Raw genomic sequence first — 25845 nt, 5'->3', positions numbered from 1 at the left:
GAATCTGATATAGTCCTCATAGGAGAAATCTTTAAATTTATCTTCGGGAAGTGTCCTCAAGTCCTCAAGCCCTCCTGAAATTTCAAAGGAAACCCTAATATTTGGTTGATGGTGGTGGGTATTTAAGATTCGGCCCGGCCGAACTTAGTGCTGTATATACTTGTCTTATTATCTAATTTTTACAAATTGAAAAATTGTTTGGGTCTGTTGGCACCATAACAGAACGCCTTAGCACACTCAACCACAAACGCCATTGAACACGATGTATCCAAACTTATATTCTAATGTTTGTGATATGAACCTAATATGACACCACGGCATGACATCTTAACTACTTCTTGAGATGTTCTTTATTATTATGAATGAAAAAATAAAGAACGCTGGTTCACATCTCATCAGTGGAAATTTTTTTATTAAATATTTTTGTAAAAAAATATTTTTTTATATTATACATCGTTTTTATTTTGTTTTCTCGGCATATATTTTTATATAGATAGACCCAAAAAAAAGTGAACCCACCATGGAAGAAAATGTAGGTTTATTTTAGAAAATTTTAACTAAAATAGTTTTCTAATTGCAACATGTTATAAATAAGTTAATACTTTTTGTCAAACTGAAGAAATTTTTTTGAAAATAATTAATTTTTTTTTCTGTTGTTTAAGAAAATTTCATATGTTGAAAGAAAAAATTGGATTTAAAAATTGTTAAAATGTCTTTAGCGCTGTACGAATTCAAGACAGGTAAAATTTTAGTAAAATTTACTCATTTGACAGACTTATGAACTTAATTTAAGCAAACTTCTGCCATTTTAGGAAAATATGAACTATTTTATTTTATAGTAAAATTGTGCACTATATGTGTATACAACTTTTTTTCTTATTTTTAGTTCACGTCATTAAAATTAGCAAAAAATTATTCAAATAAGGAACATTTACTCATATTGTGCAAAATTGAACTAAAATCAACTAATCTTCATGAACTAAATTAAAGTTCAGTTGGCATTAGAGCCCCTTTTTTCTGGATGTATATTTGTTCCATTAAAAATCAACAAAAAATTAAAAATTATCATAATTTGCAAAACGTTCTCCAAAGAACTTCCATGGACGTGAAAAAGTCAAACGACGCAAATTCCAGAGGAGATGATTTTTTATTTATTTTTTTTTTAATTATTTTTTTACATTTTTATTGATTTTCTATTCTTTTTGTTTCTATTTTCTATTTCCAAAACTTAAATTTTCACTTAAAACCGACTAATTCCGCAATTTCTAAGACTTGTCCAAAAGGATTTCATCAGAAGTGAAAACAAATCGATAGGAGATCTCGGTATGCGCTTTAAAATAAATAAATGTTTGGGGACTTGTCCAAAAGAACTGCATTGGAAGTGGAAAAAACTTGATGGGGGATTCCGGGATGCGATTTAAAAGAAATGTTTGTGGACAACTTCCAATTTTTTTGCTGGGTATATATGCATCGCTCGATTTTCCTATATCTAAATCTGAACCGATTTGGATGATATTTTCCAGGTTTGGTCGATACCATAAGAGGTTACCTTGTGCTAAATTTGAGTAAGATCGGTTAATAAATAAGGCTATTATGGTCAAATTTGGGAAAATCGGCCGGTACATATATATGGGAGCTATAGCTAAATCTGAACCGATTTCGATTTTGCGCATATAGTATGTACTATAGAAGAATTAATTTGGCCAACTTTGATCGGTTGATAAATAAGGCTATTATGGGCAAATTTGTGAAAATCGTGCGATACATATGTATGCCGATTTCGATGAAATTTTGCACACTTGAAGGGTGTTAAATTAGATTACTGTGTGCCAAATTTTGTCATAATTGTGCATCTATAGAAATGCAAATTGTATTTCTATAGAAAATTGATATGCCTCTTATTTGGAGAAGTATAGTTTGCAAAATCTACCAAAACATCATGAATTCTACCAATCTACCAAACAGTAAAAAATCTACCATTTTTGGTAGAATTCTACCAACTGTGGCAACCGTGATTACACCCCTTCATCGGAAAGCGATATTTCGATGTGTTACAAACCACGGCGTGAGTGTACGTGATTAATAAACCAAATGCCGTGCGTGAGTCACGAAAATAATATATTCGTGAGTGTGCGTGAGTAATGAATTTCGAAAAAAAGCTCGCGAAAATAATGCAGCTTCTGAAAAAAAAACTCTTACGACTTACGTGTGTGAGTGTGCGTGAGTGAAATATTACTCACTTGCACACCTCTATTACAAACGGAATGACAACTTATACTACCCCATTTTCCCTCTTTAAGGTAGTGGGTATACCAATAGACTTGGGAAATTAGTAATTTATATGAAAATTTAAAAATTGTGAGAAACTGGAGCGTCGGTACCAGTCCTGTGATAAGTCCGTGTACCAATTTCCTTAGGGTAATTTTAAAATTATGACCAAAGTATTACTAATTTACGTCTATGGCTATTTCAAATTATTATTCACTGATTAGACAATTCACAAGGCGAATTTAGTCCTTAGTGAGCATATAGATCTTTTGTGGTCAAATTGCCTTTGGCAATTCCCACAAATCTTCTGAAATTATGATGGGCCCCCATTACGCCCCATTCTTTATGCCTTATACACTCTTACACTTACTTAATTTTCAGTGGTCCTTTGAGTGATATGGATGAATTCAATGTGCTCTTCACTAAATAAATGTGATGGACTAGACCCATTATCTTGTGGCAAACAGACACGTAAATAATATCAAATATCCTTTTTTATTGTTCCCAAATGTAAAGACACGCGATGTGTTTAGCATTTGAATAGTTTTGCCTTGCTTCTTTTCTGATTTTCATTCTTACACCCAGTGGCAGTGTACTTATGTCTGGAGTCATAGCTTTGGATTTGTATCAAGGGTGATGTGTTTCTTCTACAGGCTATTATCCATTTTTATTACACAACTGCCTTAGAATTCCCTGGGAATGAATGTATGAAAATTAAATTAAGTGTGAAATTTATAGAACTATCTAAGTAGCAGAGACGAGTATGTGTATATGTGTGAAAGCGTGAATGTGTGTGTGTGTTTTCTTCTTTTCTGTTGGCTTCATAGCCTTAGTACTGTAACCTACGTGGTTGGGCTTCAAATGACGTTGCAAAAGGCCAATTGATGGAGTGATTGCTACACATGATGTGGAATGATAAAAAGATTTATTCTGCATTTTGTTTCACACTACGAAACATTGGCGTCGGATAGGGCAAGAAATTTGTGGTTTTCATTTGAATAGGGAAAAACCTGGTTCCAAATGGATCTCACAGCCGAATGCCAATACAAATTGTTGGGTAGCATCCACCGTAGGTTGGGGCGTATACTTCCATTTATAGCAGATCGAAATAATGGTTTCGTAACATTCTACCAAAAATGGTAGATTTTTCACTGTTTGGTAGATTGGTAGAATTCTTAATGTTTTGGTAGATTTTGCAAAATAGTCCTCTCCAATTAACTTTACAATTTTTCTATAGAAATAAAAATTTGGTATAATTTCTATAGGAATAAAAGTTCAACAAAATGTTCTATAGTTAGATATAAAATTTTCACAAAATTTTCTATAGAAATAAAATTTTCACAAAATTTTCTATAGAAATATAATTTTCACAAAATTTTCTATAGAAATAAAATTTTCACAAAATTTTCTATAGAAATAAAATTTTCACAAAATTTTCTATAGAAATAAAATGTTCACAAAATTTTCTATAGAAATAACATTTTCTATAGAAATAAAAATTTCACAAAATTTTCTATAGAAATAAAATTTTCACAAAATTTTCTATAGAAATAAAATTTTCTATAGAAATAAAATTTTCACAAAATTTTCTATAGAAATAACATTTTCTATAGAAATAAAAATTTCACAAAATTTTCTATAGAAATAAAATTTTCACAAAATTTTCTATAGAAATAAAATTTTCACAAAATTTTCTACAGAAATAAAATGTTAACAAAATTTTCTATAGAAAAAAAATGTTGACAACATTTTCTATACAAATCAAATTTTGACAAAATTTTCTATACAAATCAAATTTTGACAAAATTTTCTATACAAATAAAATTTTGACAAAATTTTCTATAGAAATAAAATGTTCACCAAATTTTCTATAGAAGTAACATTTTCACAAAATTTTCTACAGAAATAAAATGTAGACAAAATTTGTTATAGAAATAAAATTTAGAGAAAGTTTTCTATAGAAATAAAATTTTGACAAAATTTTCTATAGAAATAAAATTTTGACAAAATTTTCTATAGAAATAAAATTTTGACAAAATTTTCTATAGAAATAAAATTTTGACAAAATTTTCTATAGAAATAAACTTTTGACAAAATTTTCTATAGAAATAAAATTTTGACAAAACTTTCTATAGAAATAAAATTTTGACAAATTTTTCTATAGAAATAAAATTTGGACAAAATTTTCTATAGAAATAAAATTTTGACAAATTTTTCTATAGAAATAAAATTTTAACAAAATTTTGTATAGAAATAAAATTTTGACAAAATTTTCTATAGAAATAAAATTTTCACAAAATTTTCTATAGAAATAAAATTTTCTATAGAAATAAAATTTTCACAAAATTTTCTATAGAAATAAAATTTTCTATAGAAATAAAATTTTCACAAAATTTTCTACAGAAATAAAATGTTAACAAAATTTTCTATAGAAATAAAATTTTGACAAAACTTTCTATAGAAATAAAATTTTGACAAAATTTTCTATAGAAATACAATTTTAACAAAATTTTCCATAGAAATAAAATTTTGACAAAATATTCTATAGAAATAAAATTTTGACAAAATTTTCTATAGAAATAAAATTTAGAGAAAATTTTCTATAGAAATAAAATTTTGACAAAATTTTCTACAGAAATAAAATTTTAACAAAATTTTCTATAGAAATATAATTTTGACAAAATTTTCTATAGAAATAAAATTTTGACAAAATTTTCTATAGAAATAAACTTTTGACAAAATTTTCTATAGAAATAAAATTTAGAGAAAATTTTCTATAGAAAAAAATTTTGACAAAATTTTCTATAGAAATAAAATTTTAACAAAATTTTCTATAGAAATAAAATTTTGACAAAATTTTCTATAGAAATAAAATTTTGACAAAATTTTCTATAGAAATACAATTTTAACAAAATTTTCCATAGAAATAAAATTTTGACAAAATATTCTATAGAAACAAAATTTTGACAAAATTTTCTATAGAAATAAAATTTTGACAAAATTTTCTATAGAAATAAAATTTTGACAAAATTTTCTATAGAAATAAACTTTTGACAAAATTTTCTATAGAAATAAAATTTTGACAAAATTTTCTATAGAAATAAAATGTAGACAAAATTTTCTATAGAAATAAAATTTCGAGAAAATTTTCTATAGGAATAAAATTTCGAGAAAATTTTCTATAGAAATAAACTTTTGACAAAATTTTCTATAGAAATAAAATTTGGACAAAATTTTCTATAGAAATAAAATTTGAACAAAATTTTCTATAGAAATAAAATTTGGACAAAATTTTTTATAGAAATAAAACTTTGACAAAATTTTCTACAGAAATAAAATTTTGACTAAATTTTCTATAGAAATAAAATTTTAACAAAATTTTCTATAGAAATAAAATTTTGACAAAATTTTCTACAGAAATAACATTTTGACAAAATTTTCTACAGAAATAACATTTTGACTAAATTTTCTATAGAAATAAAATTTGGACAAAATAATCTACAGAAATAAAATTTTGACAAAATTATCTACAGAAATAAAATGTTGACAATTTTGACAATTTAGTTTTGTCAACGCAATGGTTTTTAAGCTGAGATCAAAACAACAAATATGATTGAAGTATAAACAAACAATAACAAAACAAAACGAAATAACATTTAGACAAAATTTTCTATAGAAATAAAATGTTGACAAAATTTTCTATTGAACAAAATTTTTATAACATTTTTTATTAAATAAAATTTTAACAAAATTTTCTACAGAAATAAAATTTTGAAAAATTTTCTAAAGAAATAACATTTTGACAAAATTTTCTACAGAAATAAGATTTTAACAAAATTTTCTTCTATAGAAATAAAATTTTAACAAAATTTTCTATAGAAATAAAATTTTGACAAAATTTTTTATAGAAACAGAATTCCGACAAAATTTTCTATCGAAATGAAATTTTGACAAAATTTTCTATTGAAATAAAATTTTGACAAAATTTTCTATACAAAATAAAATTTTAGAAAATTTTCTATAGAAATAAAATTTTCTATAGAAATTAAAATTTTGATAAAATTTTCTATAGAAATAAAATTTTCTATAGTAATAAAATGTAGATAAAATAAGATCTTTTGTTTGATACTTGATTGGTAATTTTTTTTTTAAATATTGGAAGATTATTTTTGGTTCGAGTGGCAAACGTGTTTCGTGACCCATTAATTACACTAGCCAACAGTCGTTTTGTGAATTGGTTCTAGCATAATTTTTCTCATTGATTTTGACCTACTAAACACGAAAATGAGTTTTAAAAAATTTTCTGTCTATTGGTTTTCGAGATACAAATTTTTGAACTTTTTTTTAATTTTTGGAGGTACACTTACAATTTTGAGCATATCTTTGACCTATTAAGGTAAATTGAGCCGTCTACAACTCATTCTCAGAAAATTTTCAAATCGGGTAAGTAGTTTGGATGTTGGCGGAAAAAGGTTAAAGAACGGCGTTTTTTAGTAAAAATGTGTTTTTTTTTTTCGTATAGCCGAAATTTTGACAAAGAAAATAAGCCCTTACTTAACAAAATCTAAATCTTAGCGGACTTATAATTTTTTGGTAAAAGACCGAAAAGACCAAATCAACGCATCAACGCTGTTTTCCACATGGCATAAAATGTACAGTTATATCTTTGTTTCTACTCATTTTTTGGGGCGTTGATTTGGTATTTTCGGTCTTTTACCCAAAAAAATTATAAGTCCGCTATTTGTTATTTTCTTTGTAAAAATTTCAGCTATACGTAAAAACCCAAAATTTCTGTTAGCATCGTGTTTTATATTTTATATGAATTTTTATATGGTTTTTTATGCCACATTTTTACTAAAAAAACGCAGTTTTTGTACCTTTTTAAGCCGCCAACATCCAAACTACTTACCCGATTTGAAAATTTTCTGAAAATGAGTTGTAGACGACTCAATTTTCTTTAATTTGAGTAGTAGTATAGGTCAAATAGGTCAAAGAAGACGAAAGATATGCTCAAAATTGTAAGTGTACCTCCAAAAATTAAAATAAAAAAAATTTCAAAACTTTGTATCTCGAAAACCAATCGACAGAAAATTTTTTAAAGCTTATTTTCATGTTTAGTAGGTCAAAATCAATGGGAAAAAGTATGCTAGAAACAAATAACAGAGAAAATTTTGTTATTTGTGACCTAGTGTTATATACATTCTGGGTAGTGGTGAAATTCTGAGTCGATCAGGCGATGTTCGTCCGTCTGTTGAAATCACGTTAACTTGCTAACGCAACAATATTGTAGGTCTACAAAATTTGTCTGTGTCCCATGGAGCAGTTTTCTTTCCTAAATGTTTATCCAAAATGTTCTTAGTAGTGCAAGTAAGCTATTACATTTTTTTTATCTTTAATATGTCCTTTCGTCAATACAAAAGTTTATTATCGTTAAGATTTTATTTAGATTTTTCCTTGGTTCCAGTTTTGGTCATTTTGCTCCAATTTCTTCAGCCGTACTCGAATTGCGAATTGAATGAATACAGTAACAATCTATGGTCGAAGTTATGGTTGGGTGTTAGGAGCAGTTGTGGCTTCTTTTAGAATTGCTATGATGTGTATTTCCCTAAAAACCTATTTATGTGTGTGTTCTTGCCTCCTGCTCCATGACATCTCAATGTAAAGCAAAGATTTATTTGACCTTTGTCACATTATTTATCTTACTTTGGTTGAATTTTTATTTATTGCCTCACACGACACCAACCCACATTCATTTGTGTCACTTTTTTGTTTTTTTCACGCCTCACTTGCTCTACCAATTTTTTTTTATTGTATGAAGGACATTTGCCTTTGCCCTGTATTATGTTCTTTGCCCCACCTTCTTTTCTCTCCCACTCTCTCTCTCTCTTGAACGATTGCGATGCGACGATAGTCTAATAGGATATGCGTTGTGTTTGGCCTAAAGCTGCGGGTGAGCAATACAAATTGTGAAATGGAGTGTAAATGGTTGCTGTTGTTATTTTATTTTTCTAGACTTTAAGAGGAAATGATTTACACTAGCCTCCAGGTTATGGATATACATTGCCTGAGAGGCATTGGTTGTTGGAAAATTTTGAATTTTAAAGAATTGTCGTTATAATAAAAATTGAGACATTTTCGTAAATCGAATATGTTACAATGTACCCTCCACCATGGATTTCGTACAAAGTTCTATTAAAATCTTTGGAAGCATGCCCGTTTCCAAAGAGTTTGCCTTTATACTTATGATTTTGGTACCCCCAGAAAAAAATGCAACGAAATTTTTCATAGCCAGTTCACTTTTATTTTAGTTCACGAAAATTAGTTGATTTAGTTCAATTTTGCAAAATATTTTAATTAATTTTTGCTTACTTTAATGACGTGAACTAAAAATAAGAACAAAAGTTTTATACAAATGAATTACACAATTTTACCACATATGCACTGAAAAAAAAATGCCCGGTTGCAAAGATTTTGTTTTTACTTTAAAAATTTTGGTATTGATTCCGAGCCAAAGAAGCGGAGAATACAAGTAAGGATACTTTTAAGACACAATTCCCTTTTAAATTTGGGTTTTGCGTATTTGCTTCTAGGAAGTAAATTTTAATTTTTCGCTTTTTCATCTTTTTTCTTCATATGCTATCAAAGTCCTTTAAAAACGAGTTAACGACAACTTTATTTTCCAAGTTAAGAATCGATTTCCAGTAGAAATTGTGGTACGTTTCAAGTAAAAAACGTCTTTAAAATAAAGTGTTGAAAAACATGTCCTTCATTTGAACGATATTTTTTGTAGACAAACAAAAAGGCCACAAATTTAAAGACAATTTCATTAAATGTAAAGAATTTTTCTGAATTATTAAAGTCAAGTTGACTTTAGCCCAAACATTTTTTCTTTCATTTTTAAGTGAAATTGCTTAATTATAAGGATAATACGACTTCATTGAAAAGTTTATCGACTTTTGTACAAGGAAACAAACTTTATATTAGAGAAATGAGTCTTCTATGCTAAGCAAAATTTGCATTCGTATTTTAATGACATGAAATCTTTCACCTCATGACAATATTTTTTTCAGTGTGAAAATAGTTCATATTTTACTAAAATGGGTGAAGTTTGCTGAAACTGAGTTCATTTGTGAAACTTAAATGAGTAACTTTTACTTAAATTGTGTCTGTCATGAACTCCATACAGCACAAAAGGTATTTAATTTTTTTTTAAATTCCAATTTCTTCTTTCAAAATATGAAATTTTATTAAACAACAGAAAAAAATTATTATTTTTAATAAATTTTCTTCAGTTTGACATAAATTATTAACTTATTTGTATCATGTTGCAATTACTAAAATATTTTAGCTAATTTTACAATTATTAATCGAGCTTTATGGACAAATTTAGATTAAGAAACTTGATTAATAGAGTCATTGAAAAGAAAACGCCAGATACAAATCTATACACGCCTAGACTGTACATGTTTCGGTTCGGGCTAATGAACCTTTCCACAACCTTTAGTATAGATCTGGCTGGGATAGATAACTCAATTTTGGGCCCTTTATGCTTATGGAGAAAACATCTAGGAATTTTCCTCATACAAATTGAATCATCTTTACTCCCACTGTACATCATCTTTTCATATAACTACAAGTCCCTTAATCTTATTTTTTTTTTTTCGTTTTGTTACTGCAGTAATGCAACAACACGAAATTTTTATACATACAAAAAAATAATTCTTTCCTACCAAACGAAATTTTAGACAAACAAACTTCGTTTCTCATTTGCTTTTTGCTTTAAGAAAGCTTATTTGCAAGAAAAGTATATACTTTTTGTGATAAACGTTTATTCTTTTCCAGGATGTAAAAACAATTTCATAAAGAATAATTCGAAAAACAATATTTTCTGTCTAATTGCATTTTCCCTCCCATCTTTCACACTTCCACGAGATTTTTTTAGTTCTTAGCACGATTTTATGTAATACAAACAATGTGGAAGAAATTATTCGATTTTATACATTTTTTAAATTTTACCTTTCGCTTGGACGGAAAATCGAACCGCGGACCATGCAATTTGTAAGCCAACACACTATCCACTGAGCTATGCAGCTGTTATTGGCATCAATAGCTAACTATCCATATAAGTTATATTAATATAGCATAGCTTGCGGCGCCCATGAGCCGATTAAACAAACTTTATTTAACAGAAACAAACATTTAGTTGGTGCAGTGGTTGCTACGTCCGCCTTGCATGCCAAGGGTGCGACCGAACTCCAAAAAGTTTTTTTGTTTTACATATATTCCAGATATGTTCGGAAGATGGCCAAAAAAGTTCAACATTACATACTACTATATTAAATTTTAACTATGAACTGTAAAATGTGTCTTATTAAAGACTTAAAGTGCTTGTTATAAACGAAATGGACTGTGTTGTTGGTTCAAAAATAATTTTTTTTATTGAAAAAATAAAAATTTTGTAACAAACGATTTTTTGTTGGTGATAAAAGTTTAAAATATTCGAAGGAATTCAAAAAATCTCTAACAAAAGAAACCCGTTTTCGGTATTCGTTTACCAAACGTGTTTTTTTTTCTTTGCGTGTAAATAAATTTGAATCGATATGAAGCAATTTTCGTATGGTAATTAGAGGGCCAAATTTCAATCGGATCAGATGACGATTGGGGTTCGGTTTAAAAGTACAAAAATATCTTTGGTGCCATACGCAGTTCCAGATGTGCGTATTATTGGTAAAATTTACAAATTCTAAAAAAATTCTGAACTATTTGTGAGAGACTCGAATTTAGTAAATTATTAACGTCAAGAAAACTTTCGCAAAACATAATATTTCCATAAACTAAAATATAGTTAAATTGACTTGTTTTGTTCATATAGAACTATCCTCCGATTTGATTTCTTGGTCTCCCAGAAGATGTGGTTCGTATGGGTCCATGTTTTGCTATGAGGGATATTGCTCCAAATCAAAAGCAAAATTTCTCGATTTTACTTTTCGTTAATTATTCATTTTCTTGGCGTTAATTATTCATTTTCTTGCACGCTTAAATATTGTATTTAAGATTCCAAAATTCCCAAAAATGGTTCTTATAAATCTACAATCAGATGTAGTCTGCTTATGTAGAAACTTTAAATTTTACTTGGGGAAGCGTAACATTCGAACTGATCTTCTTATATTTTCATGTAACCTACTACGACGAAGAGTTGTTATTCATGTTTGCAGGTATTCGTCCCTCCCGAACCTGAGGCACTTGTTTTTTATACGATTTTGTAGGTCAGTGCTATCGGAAAAATCCATTTGTTGTGCTTTTTGATTCTGGCAGACAAAATCATCACTTTGCAGTGTGTTTTAGATTTGTTTTAGGCCACCGTAAAAAAGAAACAATCTAAAAACAAAATCATTTCTCTGACCCACAAAAACAAAATTTCACATCTTTATCCAAGTCATTTTGTCAGGCGAATACAATGTAAACCAAAAAACACAGAAAAAAAAAAACAAAAACGAAAAAAATTAATGGATTTTATTTAAATTGTATCCCAATTTAGATAAGATTAAGTGGGGAATATGTTTTTGTGGTGATTACAGAGATTAGAATCTATTAAATTATGCAAATCAGTGACATTGCGTATTCGACTAGCCTTAGGGGTCTACTCTTGTGAACTCCAATTAAAATGGTGTCAAACGGATGTTAGCGGAAAACTTTTATTTGGTAACAGGATTTTGTGATGGCTGAATGATGTTTACGGTTAATTGCCAATTTATTTCACATATACGTATATGTATAGAATGTGTAACAGATATAACGTATGTGTGACAGATATAAAATTATTATAATTTTACAATAAATTCCAAAAATGTTCGTACAATTTATAAAGGGTAAACTTAAGATGTCCATATATGGCTATTAGATCTACACCTTAAGTGAAATAAAATGATCAGAATAATTAATTTGAGTTCAACATATTTCAAAAGTTTTTCATTTCTGGTGCGATGAGTTTGTCTGAGATTGGTTCATGAAGGGTGGTTGTCCTTTGGAATGAGTCCAAGACGTGTCCTAAAGTGAAAATTTTCCCCGTTAATGACAAACCCATATTAAAGTGACCGGTCCCTGCCATACGTTTTACCATTACGGTTGCCACAGTTGGTAGAATTCTACCCAAATTGGTAGATTTTTTACTGTTTGGTAGATTGGTAGAACTCTTGATATTTTGGTAAATTTTTCAAAATAAACCTCTCCAAATAAAAGGTACATAAAGTTAAAAAAAAAAAAAAAATTGACAAAATTTTCAATAGAGATAAAATTTTGACAAAATTTTCAATAAAAATAAAACTTTGACAACATTTTCAATAAAGACAAAATTTTGACAAAATGTTTAATAGAAATAAAATTTTGACAAAATTTTTAATAGAAATAAAATTTTGACAAAATTTTTAATAGAGATAAAATTTTGACAAAATTTTTAATAGAAATAAAATTCTGTCAAACTTTTCTATAGAAATAAAAATTTGACAAAATTTTCTATAAGAATAACATTTTGATAAAATTTTTCATGCGTTTAGTGAACTGCCTGAATTTATTCTGATAGTTTTGCTGCAAGTAGAGGATGCTAATGAGGAATGTGGTAACTCCGAAACGTGCGTCCATCCAACCATCTTGCAGTCTATAGGGATTTGCCCAAATAAATTTGACAAACATTCTTTTCCTATGTTGGTTAAGCTACACTTGTAGTTTAGTCAATGCATGGTTTTAAGCTGAAATAAAAAAACACAACAACAATAAAATTTTGATAAAATTTTTCATAGAAATAAAATTTTGATAAAATTTATTACTATGAAAAATTTTATCTAAAGTTTGACAAAATTTTCTATAGAAAAAACATTTTTACAAAATTTTCTATAGAAGTACAGTTTTGACGAAATTTTCTATAGAAATAAAATTTGGATTTTTTAAGTTTGGTAAACTTTTGGTAGATGTTTCTTCAAATTTTAGTAGATTATTTTTGGCACGAGTGGCAAACGGTTTTTGCCACACGTTTGATTGATTCATTTCCCGTAGGGCATGTAGAATTTAGTCCTGATTTTCTCATATATGTATGTTGCTTATGACTTAGCCTATGAATTATGTTTGTATTTAATGTTTATAAATTTATTTGATTTTGTTTTTTGACTGACGTGGCTTAAAACTACACTTTATACAAAAATGCGGTAACTCACGCACACACACATATACACACAAAATCATATCAACAAATTCTCTTGAGAGCAATTCACCCACAAATCTCTAGTAGCATTATTTCATGTGGCCTATCTGTGTGTGTGTGCATGTGTGCCAACAATTCGACATATAAAATTTTTAAAATAGACACTCTCGAACATTCTAATGAGCATTTGAAGCACATTCATATATGAGTAGAAATTTCATGCACATATATTCTCTCAAAGTAGAGGGTTACAATTAGAGGGTGGCCTTTTAGATCCTGTAGAAAACTATACAAAAATGTCGCCTAATGTTCGGATATAGCCCTATGCAGAACGATCTGTACGAAATTGAGCCATAAAAGGTTATGCACACTAAAAATAAGTTTACTTGAATTCACAGATTTTGACATTCCTTTAAGGATTTTGGTATTGAATCCGAGGCAAAGATGCAGCTTCTTAAAAATAAGGACTTGTTTGAAGAAGTTATCTAGCTTTAAATGTAGGCTCTATAAATTCAAAATTATGGTACATATCTAATATGCGGAAGTTTCGTTCTCTCTTTGCGATATATCGACAAAGGTATGTTATTTAGGTACAAATAAATGTCACTTTATAAATTCAAATTATAACAAATGCTTCAAAGCACAAAATGGTTGCTTCAATTAAAAAAAAAACTTTAAATCAAAGATTCAAAATTTTCAAAATTAGTTTTAGCCTAGTTTTGAAGATTTTTATGCCTTTAATCCAATATTTCAATATTCAATACCGCAGTTAATTTAAAAATTACTTTTTTAAATCAAAATTTTTATATCATCCACCATAGGATAACTTTGTCATTCTGTGTGTATCACATCGAAGTATTGGTCTCAGACTAGAGGTGTGCGCGTGAGTTTGACACAATTCTCTTTTGAAAATTTTAAGTTTTTCCGATTGGTTTCACCGTAATGTGAAACACCGTTCAGATTCGGCTATAAAATAGGTTCCTTGTCATTGAGCTAAACATAAACCCGGACGTCACTTATTGACAAGAGAAAACTTCACAACTTGTGGTATCGCAATATCGTCTAAGTGAGCCTAAAATAACGGACTGTCTACAGCACTGAAGAAATATTGGAAAATTTTTCATTGAAATAGCTTTGTCCTTATGGTAAAGTGTTTCGAAATAAAAATGAATATATTTACATGAAAGAAAGTTTTGTTCAACTAAGGTCAACATGGCTGTAGTAACTCTGAAAAATTCTTTAAAATTAGTGAAATCGTCTTTAACTTTTTTTCAATTTTTTTTTTTAATCTTAACTGCAAAGAAAAAATGTGTTCAAAAATATGAGATGTTTTTATACCCTGCGCCACACTGTGGAACAGGGTATTATAAGTTAGTGCATATGTTTGCAACACCCAGAAGGAGACGAGATAGACACATGGTGTCTTTGGCAATAATGCTCAGGGTGGGTCCCTGAGTCGATATAACTATGTCTGTCTGTCCGTCCGTCTGTCCGTCTGTCCGTCCGACCGTCTGTCCGTCCGTCCGTCTGTCCGTCCGTCCGTCTCAAAGTCTAGGTCGCAATTTAAGTCCAATCGCCTTCAAATTTGGCACATGTTCCTAATTTGGGTCAGAATATAACCCTATTGATTTTGGAAGAAATCGGTTCAGATTTAGATATAGCTCCCATATATATCTTTCGATATGCACTAATATGGCCAGAGTTTTATACCGATTTGCTTGAAATTTTGTACAAACATAACACTTAGTCGTATAGTCAAGTGTGCAAAATTTAATTGAAATCGGTTCAGATTTAGATATAGCTCCCATATATATCTTTCGCCCGATATGGACTTATATGGCCCCAGAAGCCAGACTTTTGGCCGAATTTGGTTGAAATTTTGCACTAGTAGTACAATTAGTAGTATAGTCAAGTGTGTAAAATTTGATTGAAATCGGTTCAGATTTAGATATAGCTCCCATATATATCTTTCGCCCGATATGGACTAATATGGTCCTAAAACGCAGAGTTTTGGCCCAATTTGGCTGAAATTTTGCACAGGGAGTAGATTAAGCATTATAGCTATGCGTGCCAAATTTGGTTGAAATCGATTCAGATTTAGATATAGCTCCCATATATATCTTTCGCCCGATATGCACTTATATGGACCCAGAAGCTAGAATTTTATCCCGATTAGCTTGAAATTTTGCACAAGGAGTACAACTGGTAGTATAGTCATATGTGCCAAATTTGATTGAAATCGGTTCAGATTTAGATATAGCTCCCATATATATGTTTTTCTGATTTCGACAAAAAGGGTCAAAATACCAACATTTTCCTTGTTAAATCGCCACTGCTTAGTTAGTTGTAAAAATGACTCTAATTTCCTTAAACTTCTAATACATATATATCGAGCGATAAATCATAATTAAACTTTTGCGAAGTTTCCTTAAAATTGTTTCAGATTCAAATGTTTCCCATATTTTTTTACTAAAATTGTGTTCCACCCTAGTGCATTAGCCAACTTAAATTTTGAGTCTATAGATTTTGTAAAAGTCTATGAAATTCTGTCCAAATCGAGTGATATTTAAATGTATGTATTTGGCACAAACCTTTATATATAGCACCCAACACATTTGACGGATGTGATATGGTATCGAAAATTCAGATCTACAAAGTGGTGCAGGGTATAATATAGTCGGCTCCGCCCGACTTTAGACTTTCCTTACTTGTTTACTTTAAAGACGTTTTTACTTGAAACATAACATAATTTCTATTTGAAGTCGAGTCTACTTTGGAAATTTTGCCGTTAATACGATTTCATAGGACATGAAAAAACTCAGAAAAAGTTAATAAAGTCAATTTTTTTCCTTGTACGCGAAACTCTAATTTACAAGAGAGAATTGTGTGTTAAAGATATCCTTATGTCAATACACCGTTTCTTTGGCAACATCGAAATCATTAGTGTAAAGACAAAATCTTTGGATCCGGGCAAGTTTTTGTTTTCATCGCAGTATAGATAAATGAGCTATGAAAAATTCAAAACTAATTTCCATTATTACATTATTAATTTCCAATATTTCATTGTTCTTGGAACCAATTAAAAATCATTACGAATCAAAAATACTCCAAAAAATATGCCAATCATCCACTGACCTGGCAAAGGTTTTGAGGCATAATACCGTATACTTTCATCTTCCCCCATGCTTGAACCCACACACACACATATTCACCACAAACAACAGAAACTTTTATATGTGTTAACATTTACAATAATAGCTGCCATAAAAATGAGCAAATGTGATAGAATGCATTCGTTCATTATGAAGTAGATGTAGTTGTTTTCTAGCAAATCATTCCGCATTACACCTTCCCCTAGTAGTCCTGCAAATTGCTTACGTGCTAACATGGATTGTAAGAGTGATGAAATTGCAAAACAAAACATATAGAATGAAACTATTCTCATAATTAAGAGGATTTAGGGGATTTGGGCAAAGTGCGAAGTGACTATGGTGTTGATGATGACGCTTACGTTGGGAAATGGGCGGCTAATGATGTTTTTTGGGAAACAAATGAATAACCAGAAGGATTGACTTGAATATGTGCCAGCTTATAAGGAATTTATTCGAATAGTTCCCCCCAGTATCATATGTGCCAGGATATTAAGTAATATCATATTTATGATATAATTTGGGAAACATCTACTGAATTTTGTTATAGAAAACAAAAATGCGTACGTTATTTAGATGGTCTTGGTATAAGAGGAAAGCTGTAGGACTAAAAAATAATATCCTCCCATAAGAACGAAACTTCTTTCACTTATTGTGAATTCAACCAAAATAATTATGCCTTTCCTTGTCTTTGCATAGAGATTATTATTCTATCAGTAAGATTCTATTCGGGGAGTAAGATTGAAAAAGCGGCAATATGAAAATGGGCCCCAGGAAACGAAGCCCCACAACCCAAATGTGAGGCGACGCGTCATAATGAATATGAGTCGTATGAAAATAAGCTCCAATAAAAAAAAATTGGGCTCATTTTCTCTTTTGTGATAATATACCCTAACGAATGGAAAAAATATAAAGTTAAAAAAAAAAAGTAAGGAAAGTGTAAAGTCGGGCCGGGCCGACTATATTATACCCTGCACCACTTTGTAGATCTAAATTTTCGATACCATATCACATCCGTCAAATGTGTTGGGTGCTATATATAAAGATTTGTCCCAAATACATACATTTAAATATCACTCGATTTGGACAGAATTTGATAGACTTTTACAAAATCTATAGACTCAAAATTTAAGATGGCTAATGCACAAGGGTGGAACACAATTTTAGTAAAAAATATGGGAAACATTTAAATCTGAAGCAGTTTTAAGGAAACTTCGCAAAAGGTTATTTATTATTTATCGCTCGATATATATGTATTAGTAGTTTAGGAAAATTAGAGTCATTTTTACAAATTTAGACTAAGCAGTGGCGATTTTACAAGGAAAATGTTGGTCGAAATCAGAAAAACATATATATGGGAGCTAAATCTAAATCTGAACCGATGTCAACCAAATTTGGCACGCATAGCTACAATGCTAATTCTACTCCCTGTGCAAAATTTCAACTAAATCGGAGTTAAAAATTGGCCTCTGTGGTCATATGAGTGTAAATCGGGCGAAAGCTATATATGGGAGATATATCTAAATCTGAACCGATTTCAACCAAATTTGGCACGCATAGCTACAATGCTAATTCTACTACCAGTGCAAAATTTCAACTAAATCGGAGTTAAAAATTGGCCTCTGTGGTCACATGAGTGTAAATCGGGCGAAAGCTATATATGGGAGATATATCTAAATTTGAACCGATTTCAACCAAATTTGGCACGTATAGCAACAACGCTAATTCTACTCCCTGTGCAAAATTTCAACTAAATCGGAGTTAAAAATTGGCCTCTGTGGTCATATGAATGTAAATCGGGCGAAAGCTATATATGGGAGCTATATCTAAATCTGAACCGATTTCAACCAAATTTGGCACGCATATCTGCAATGCTTATTATACCCCCTGTGCAAAATTTCAACTAAATCGGAGCAAAAAATTGGCCTCTGTGGTAATTTGAGTGTAAATCGGGCGAAAGCTATATATGGGAGATATATCTAAATCTGAACCGATTTCAACCAAATTTGGCACGCATAGCTACAATACTAATTCTACTCCCAGTGCAAAATTTCAACTAAATCGGAGTTAAAAATTGGCCTCTGTGGTCACATGAGTGTAAATCGGGCGAAAGCAATATATGGGAGATATATCTAAATTTGAACCGATTTCAACCAAATTTGGCACGTATAGCAACAATGCTAATTCTACTCCCTGTGCAAAATTTCAACTAAATCGGAGTTAAAAATTGGCCTCTGTGGTCATATGAATGTAAATCGGGCGAAAGCTATATATGGGAGCTATATCTAAATCTGAACCGATTTCAACCAAATTTGGCACGCATATCTGCAATGCTAATTATACTCCCTGTGCAAAATTTCAACTAAATCGGAGCAAAAAATTGGCCTCTGTGGGCAAATGAGTGTAAATCGGGCGAAAGCTATATATGAGAGCTATCTCTAAATCTGAACCGATTTGGCTGATATATTGCAAGTTTTTCGAGACTCATAAAATATTCGGATGTACGGAATTTGAGGAAGATCGGTTGATATACACGCCAATTATGACCAGATCGGTGAAAAATATATATGGCAGCTATATCTAAATCTGAACAGATTTTTTCCAAAATCAATAGGGATCGTCTTTGAGCCGAAACAGGACCCTACGCCAAATTTAAGGACAATCGGACTAAAACTGCGAGCTGTACTTTGCACACAAAAATACATCAACAGACAGACAGACAGACAGACAGACGGACATCGCTAAATCGACTCAGAATTTAATTCTAAGACGATCGGTATACTAAACGATGGGTCTCAGACTTTTCTTTCTTGGCGTTACATACAAATGCACAAACTTATTATACCCTGTACCACAGTAGTGGTGAAGGGTATAAAAAACAAGTATATACATAGTAATATACATTTAAAGTTTCTATAGTAATAAAATTTTGACAAAATAAAATTTTGACAACATTTTCTATAGAAGTAAAATTTTGACAAAATTTTCTATAGAAATAAAATTTGGAAGAAATTTTCTAAAGAAATAAAATTTTGTCAAAATTTTCTAATAGAAAAAAAAATTTGACAAAATTTTCTGTAGAAATAAAATTTTCTATAGAAATAACATTTTGACAATGTTTTCTATAAAAATAAAATTTTGGTAGATTATTTTTGGCTTGAGTGGCAACCATGAACTGATATGGAGCAATTTTTGTGTGATTGGGGAGCGGCTATATATAACTATAAACCGATACGGACCAATTTTGGCATGGTTATTAGCGGCCTTATACTAACACCACGTTGCAAATTTCAACCAGATCGGATGAATTTTGCTCCTCCAAGAGGCTCCGGAGATCAAATCTGGGGAACGGTTTATATGGGGGCTATGTACAATTATGGACCGATATGGACCAATTCTTGCGTGTTTGTTTGAGACCACATTCTAACACAACGTACCAAATTTCAACCGGATCGGATGAATTTTGCTCCTCTAAGAGGCTCCGGAGGTCAAATCTGGGGATCGGCTTAAATGGGGGGCTATATAAAATTATAGATCGATGTGGACCAATTTTTGCATGGTCATTAGAAAACATATACTAACACCATGTACCAAATTTCAGCCAGATCGGATGAAATTTGCTTCTCTTAGAGGCTCCGCAAGCCAAGTCGGGGGATCGGTTTATATAGGGGCTATATATGGAACGATGTGTACCAATTTTTGAATGATTGTTAGAGACCATATACTAACACCATGTACCAAATTTCAGCCGGATCGGATGAAATTTGCTTCTTTTAGAGCCAAATTTGGGGGACCGTTTATATGGGGGCTATACGTAAAAGTGGACCGATATGGACCAATTTTTGCATGATTGCTAGAGACCATATACTAACACCATGCACCAAATTTCAGCAGGATCGGATGAAATTTGCTTCTCGTAGAGCAATCGCAAGCCAAATTTTGGGGTCCGTTTAATGGGGGCTATACGTAAAAGTGAACCAATATGGCTCATTTGCAATACCATCCGACCTACATCAATAACAACTACTTGTGCCAAGTTTCAAGTCGATAGCTTGTTTCGTTAGGAAGTTAGCGTGATTTCAACAGACGGACGGACGGACGGACATGCTCAGACTCAGAATTTCACCACGACCCAGAATATATATACTTTATGGGGTCTTAGAGCAATATTTCGATGTGTTACAAACGGAATGACAAAGTTAATATACCCCCATCCTATGGTGGAGTGTATAAAAACAAGTATATGCGGCCGTAAGTTCGGCCAGGCCAAAGCTTGTGTACCCTCCGCCATGGATTGCGTAGAAACTTCTACTGAAGACTGTCATCCACAATCGAATTAGTTGGGTTGTGGTAACACGTGCCGATGGCAAGGTATCTTAAAACTTCCTCACACCGTAATATATACCACATAGTCCATACGTGGTATATATTTAACTAAATAAGGCCGATTAAATACGTATATAATTAAGTTTAAATTTTCTATAGAAGTAAAATTTGGAAAAAAATTCTATAGAAATAAAATTTGGAAAAAATTTTCTATAGAAATAAAATTTTGACAAAATTTTCTATAGAAATAAAATTTTAACAAAATTTTCTATAGAAATAACATTTTGACAAAGTTTTCTATAGAAATAAAATTTTGACAAAATTTTCTATAGAAATAAAATTTTGTCAACATTTTCTAGAGATAGAGATATTTGACAAAATATTATATATTTTATACATTCAACGTCTTGAAAATTTGTGATTTTCGTTTCAGGTCATATTATCAAAGTCCATTGTGAGTAATAACTTCCTTTTTGTAGAAGTAGTATCCTTCTTTGGGGCCCGTTTGTATTATGAAAAGAAAGTGTGACTCACGCGTGAACTTTCCGAGGCTTTGCACTTTAGCTCGATTTATACTTAATTAATGAATATTTCTATATAAAAAATCTTTGTCCATAAAATAAAGTTGAGTAACTGGAAATATTTTTTTTTACTAACATAGTGTACCATCCTCTTTTTTTTCAGCTTTAAATCTTTTTTCACCTTTAAATCCCGTAATAAGGCCATAGCTTCAGTTATTTCAGCGTTATAAATGGCAAAGCAATATTTTATGAAATTTCGGGGTGTTAATTCACGTTAAGGGGTTTTATTTTATTTCCTACCTTTGGCTTTTGTTGTATTGTTTCAAAATATCTTGGACTATATAAAGGGTGATTCTTTTGAGGTTAGGATTTTCATGCATTAGTATTTGACAGATCACGTGGGATTTCAGACATGGTGTCAAAGAGAAAGATGCTCAGTATGCTTTGACATTTCATCATGAATAGACTTACGATCTGCCACAACGTCGAATTTTCAGTGAATGGGCCCTAGAAAAGTTGGCAGAAAATTCGCTTTTTTATCGACAAATTTTGTTCAGCGATGAGGCTCATTTCTGGTTGAATGGCTACGTAAATAAGCAAAATTGCCGCATTTGGAGTGAAGAGCAACCAGAAGCCGTTCAAGAACTGCCCATGCATCCCGAAAAATGCACTGTTTGGTGTGGTTTGTACGCTGGTGGAATCATTGGACCGTATTTTTTCAAAGATGCTGTTGGACGCAACGTTACGGTGAATGGCGATCGCTATCGTTCGATGCTAACAAACTTTTTGTTGCCAAAAATGGAAGAACTGAACTTGGTTGACATGTGGTTTCAACAAGATGGCGCTACATGCCACACAGCTCGCGATTCTATGGCCATTTTGAGGGAAAACTTCGGAGAACAATTCATCTCAAGAAATGGACCGGTAAGTTGGCCACCAAGATCATGCGATTTGACGCCTTTTTTGTGGGGCTACGTCAAGTCTAAAGTCTACAGAAATAAGCCAGCAACTATTCCAGCTTTGGAAGACAACATTTCCGAAGAAATTCGGGCTATTCCGGCCGAAATGCTCGAAAAAGTTGCCCAAAATTGGACTTTCCGAATGGACCACCTAAGACGCAGCCGCGGTCAACATTTAAATGAAATTATCTTCAAAAAGTAAATGTCATGGACCAATCTAACGTTTCAAATAAAGAACCGATGAGATTTTGCAAATTTTATGCGTTTTTTTTTTTTTTAAAAAGTTATCAAGCTCTTAACAAATCACCCTTTATATATTATGTAGATGTTTTGTTCCACGTGTACTTCTCTATTTCTCACAACATTCTTTTCCTGTTCGTTTTCTCTAACTTTATATTGTTCATATATACATACATATATGAATGTTTTGTTATAGATACACACTCATACATGTGTATATGTGTTTATATGTTAATATTCTTGTGGTACTTACCCTATCGCCTTTTTCTCCTGTCATTCCTGGATCACCTCGTTCACCCTTTTGTCCTTGTTGGCCTCTTTCGCCTTGGCGGCCCATTTCACCTTTTGCTCCTGTCTCACCCTTAGGTCCAGGTGAACTACTACGCAATGATCCCATTGAGTTGCCCATTAATGATTCCTATTTTCAGTCAAAATAGCAACAACATCCCATTGAATGTGGGGTAAGTGACCAACCATGCCACGAAACCATTCATCCATACAGTTTGTAGGTTGGTCAATTCGCCAGTATTTTATATATGACCAAGTTGTTCAAAATTATGGTATGGTATGGTCCATGTGTATTGAAGTCGTTGTTGTTATTGGGTGGTTTTTTCATGCGGTTCAAATGGGTTTGTTGATTTGGTCCAATTCATGAATAGACAAATGTTGAGTATTCCATATTAATAGGCGTTGGTTGTTTGGTAGAATTTATTCAAAGGCCGTTGAGAAATGGTAGTAGGTAGATTGTTTTTTTTTTTTCAAAATAGAAACATAGAAAAAAATATGTTAGCAATTTGTAGCATTGAAAATATCTTATTTTGTCTAGATTAAAGGGGGGAATAATGTAGAGATAAGACCTTTCCAAAGCCCTGGGTCAATGTAATATATGGGACATTTCATTAGAAAATTAACTAATAACTACATATAAATATAAGAAGATAGTAATCAGGTACTCAAAAACACCCACCCGCAGCGTGTGTATGACAAATCAATGGCTCAAATAATAATAATATACACTTAGAAAAACAAGAGTTTTTACATTTGAAAATTTTCTAAATTATTATTTCGAGTTTGGCTGCATTCGAATTCTTTGAATTTTTGCTAGTAAACCGATATTATTTTATTCGAATATTTGGTTTGTGTTCGACCAACTAGAGCCTGGCTGTAGTTCGTCGTAAAGCAACACAGTAAAGCACTATATTTTTTTATTGTTCAAAAGCAAAACAGTCAGAAATAACAACAACATTTACACTCAAAAAAAAGTTGGACTTGGATCCAAAGATTTTGACCTTCCCTTAAGGATTTTGGTATTGCCTCCGAGCCAAAGATGCGCCTTCTTTAAAATAAAGACATCTTTGACGGACCTCCCTGGCTTTAAATATAGGATAAATAAAATTAAAATTAGATACAGATCTCATTCATCGAATTTTTTATCCTCTTTTTGCGATATATTAATAAAGGTATTTATGTACAAACAAATTCCAATTTAAAATCCAAATTTTGACAGGTACTTCAAAGTAAAAACAGTCTTCTTAATGTTAACAAAAAAAAAAAAAAACTTTAAACCAAAGATGCAAATCCTTAAAATAAGTCTTAGCCTATATTTGAAGCGATTTTATATTAAATTTAAAGATGCAATATGTCAGTTGAGTTAAAGACGATTTCTTTAAATTAAAAATGTTTTTCTTTATTTTAAGGAAAATTTGCCTTACTTCAAAGATCTACAACGTCAGCAGAGAGACGGAAAATTTCAAGATTTGTGTCCTAAATTTAATGAAAAAATTTTTGAAGCAAGGATTATAAACTTTCATTTAATTAAAATGTCATTATTTTAAAGAATTTTGTCCTTAACTTTGGGTAAATTTCGATTCCTAAAATTTAAGTTGCATAATCTTCCGTATTAGGTCAATATTTTTTTCAGTGTAGAATCAGTTTAGACTTTTCCTATATAGCTATCTTTGATACGAATTATGACAGACGACAAAACCATGACAAGCGGAACGAAAAGGGCTCGGCCTATTGCCAGAGCGCACCGCCTGGAAATGATCGACATTTTGATATTTTTTGTACCAGGCACCAAAGGACAACGGATTGAGATACGTAGATTTTGGTTGGTACGTGCTAACTGCCATAGTGCTGAATCCTGTTGGAATGTCCATGATCTGTGGCCGAAATGTTTGTTTGCCCACGGCGACTCCCACAATTACACGCAGAGAAGGAATATGATCACCTCAACCATGTTCCAAGAGCAAAATGTTACTTTTTCACGGAAAAAATGTAGCATGTTTGTCGAAACCATGTTCTTTTCTCGGAAATTATGTATCTAACTTCGGAAAGCATGTTATGTTTGACGAGAAAAGAATGTTTTTGCGACAAAAATGCTACATGGTCGCTGTGAAAAAGTAACATGGTGCTCTTGAAACATGTTTGAGGTGTTCATATTCCTTCTCTGGGTTTTACCTGAGGTGGAGCTTGAGTATATTTTCAGCTGACCCTTTGACAAGCAAACTGGATAATATGTATACCCTCCATAATAGGATGGTGGTATAACTTTTTCATTACGTATGTAACACATCGAAATATTGGTCTCAGACCCCATAAAGTATATATTCTGGGTCGTGGTGACCCATCCGTTGATATCCGTGTTGATATCATGCTAAATTCCAAAAGAACATACTAAACAAACTTTGTACAAGTTGTTGTTATTTATGTAGGTCGTATGGTATTGTAACTGGCTATATTGGGCCACTTTTAGATATAGCCCTGATATAAGCCGAACCCCAGATTTGACTTAAGAATCTTTTTTAAGAAGCAAATTTCATCCGATTTAGTTGAAATATGGTACGTTATGTATGCATGCATGTATATCCTCTAACAATTGTGCAAAAAATGGTTCATATTGGTCCATAATTATACATATATGCGTTTTTATATTTATGCAAAAATTATTTCATATCGGTTTATAATTTTATATAGCCCCACTATAAAACGACCATTAAAGATTTTATTTCTGGGGCCTCGTGGAGGAGCACATTTCATCCGGTTGCGTTAAATTTGGCCTTCTATTACCAAAACGAAAATTGGTTCATATTTAATTTTCCCGTTTTATTTAACAAAGATTTCATATCGACAATTTAGTAGAAAATTTTAAGTAGGTTTAACAATCCTTACCATCGGTAACTGTTACC

The 25845-nt window shown here is 31.1% G+C and overlaps 1 protein-coding gene across 6 annotated transcripts in view; it reads right to left on the bottom strand.

Moving 5' to 3' along the window:
- The window catches only part of Mp (collagen XV/XVIII-type protein multiplexin), a 1363033-nt gene that overhangs the window by 407064 nt on the left and 930124 nt on the right, over positions 1-25845 (bottom strand). For all 6 annotated transcript variants that reach the window (XM_075303610.1, XM_075303614.1, XM_075303611.1 and 3 more), the window contains one exon: positions 22911-23075. In XM_075303610.1, coding sequence (XP_075159725.1) covers positions 22911-23075 — 165 coding nt within the window. The remainder of the gene's footprint in view (positions 1-22910; positions 23076-25845) is intronic.

This window comes from Haematobia irritans, chromosome 4, assembly GCF_050003625.1.
Source record: "Haematobia irritans isolate KBUSLIRL chromosome 4, ASM5000362v1, whole genome shotgun sequence".
Taxonomy (NCBI): domain Eukaryota; kingdom Metazoa; phylum Arthropoda; class Insecta; order Diptera; family Muscidae; genus Haematobia; species Haematobia irritans.
The sequence above is the reverse complement of the archived record's forward strand: the minus strand, read 5'-3'. Positions and strand labels throughout refer to the sequence as shown.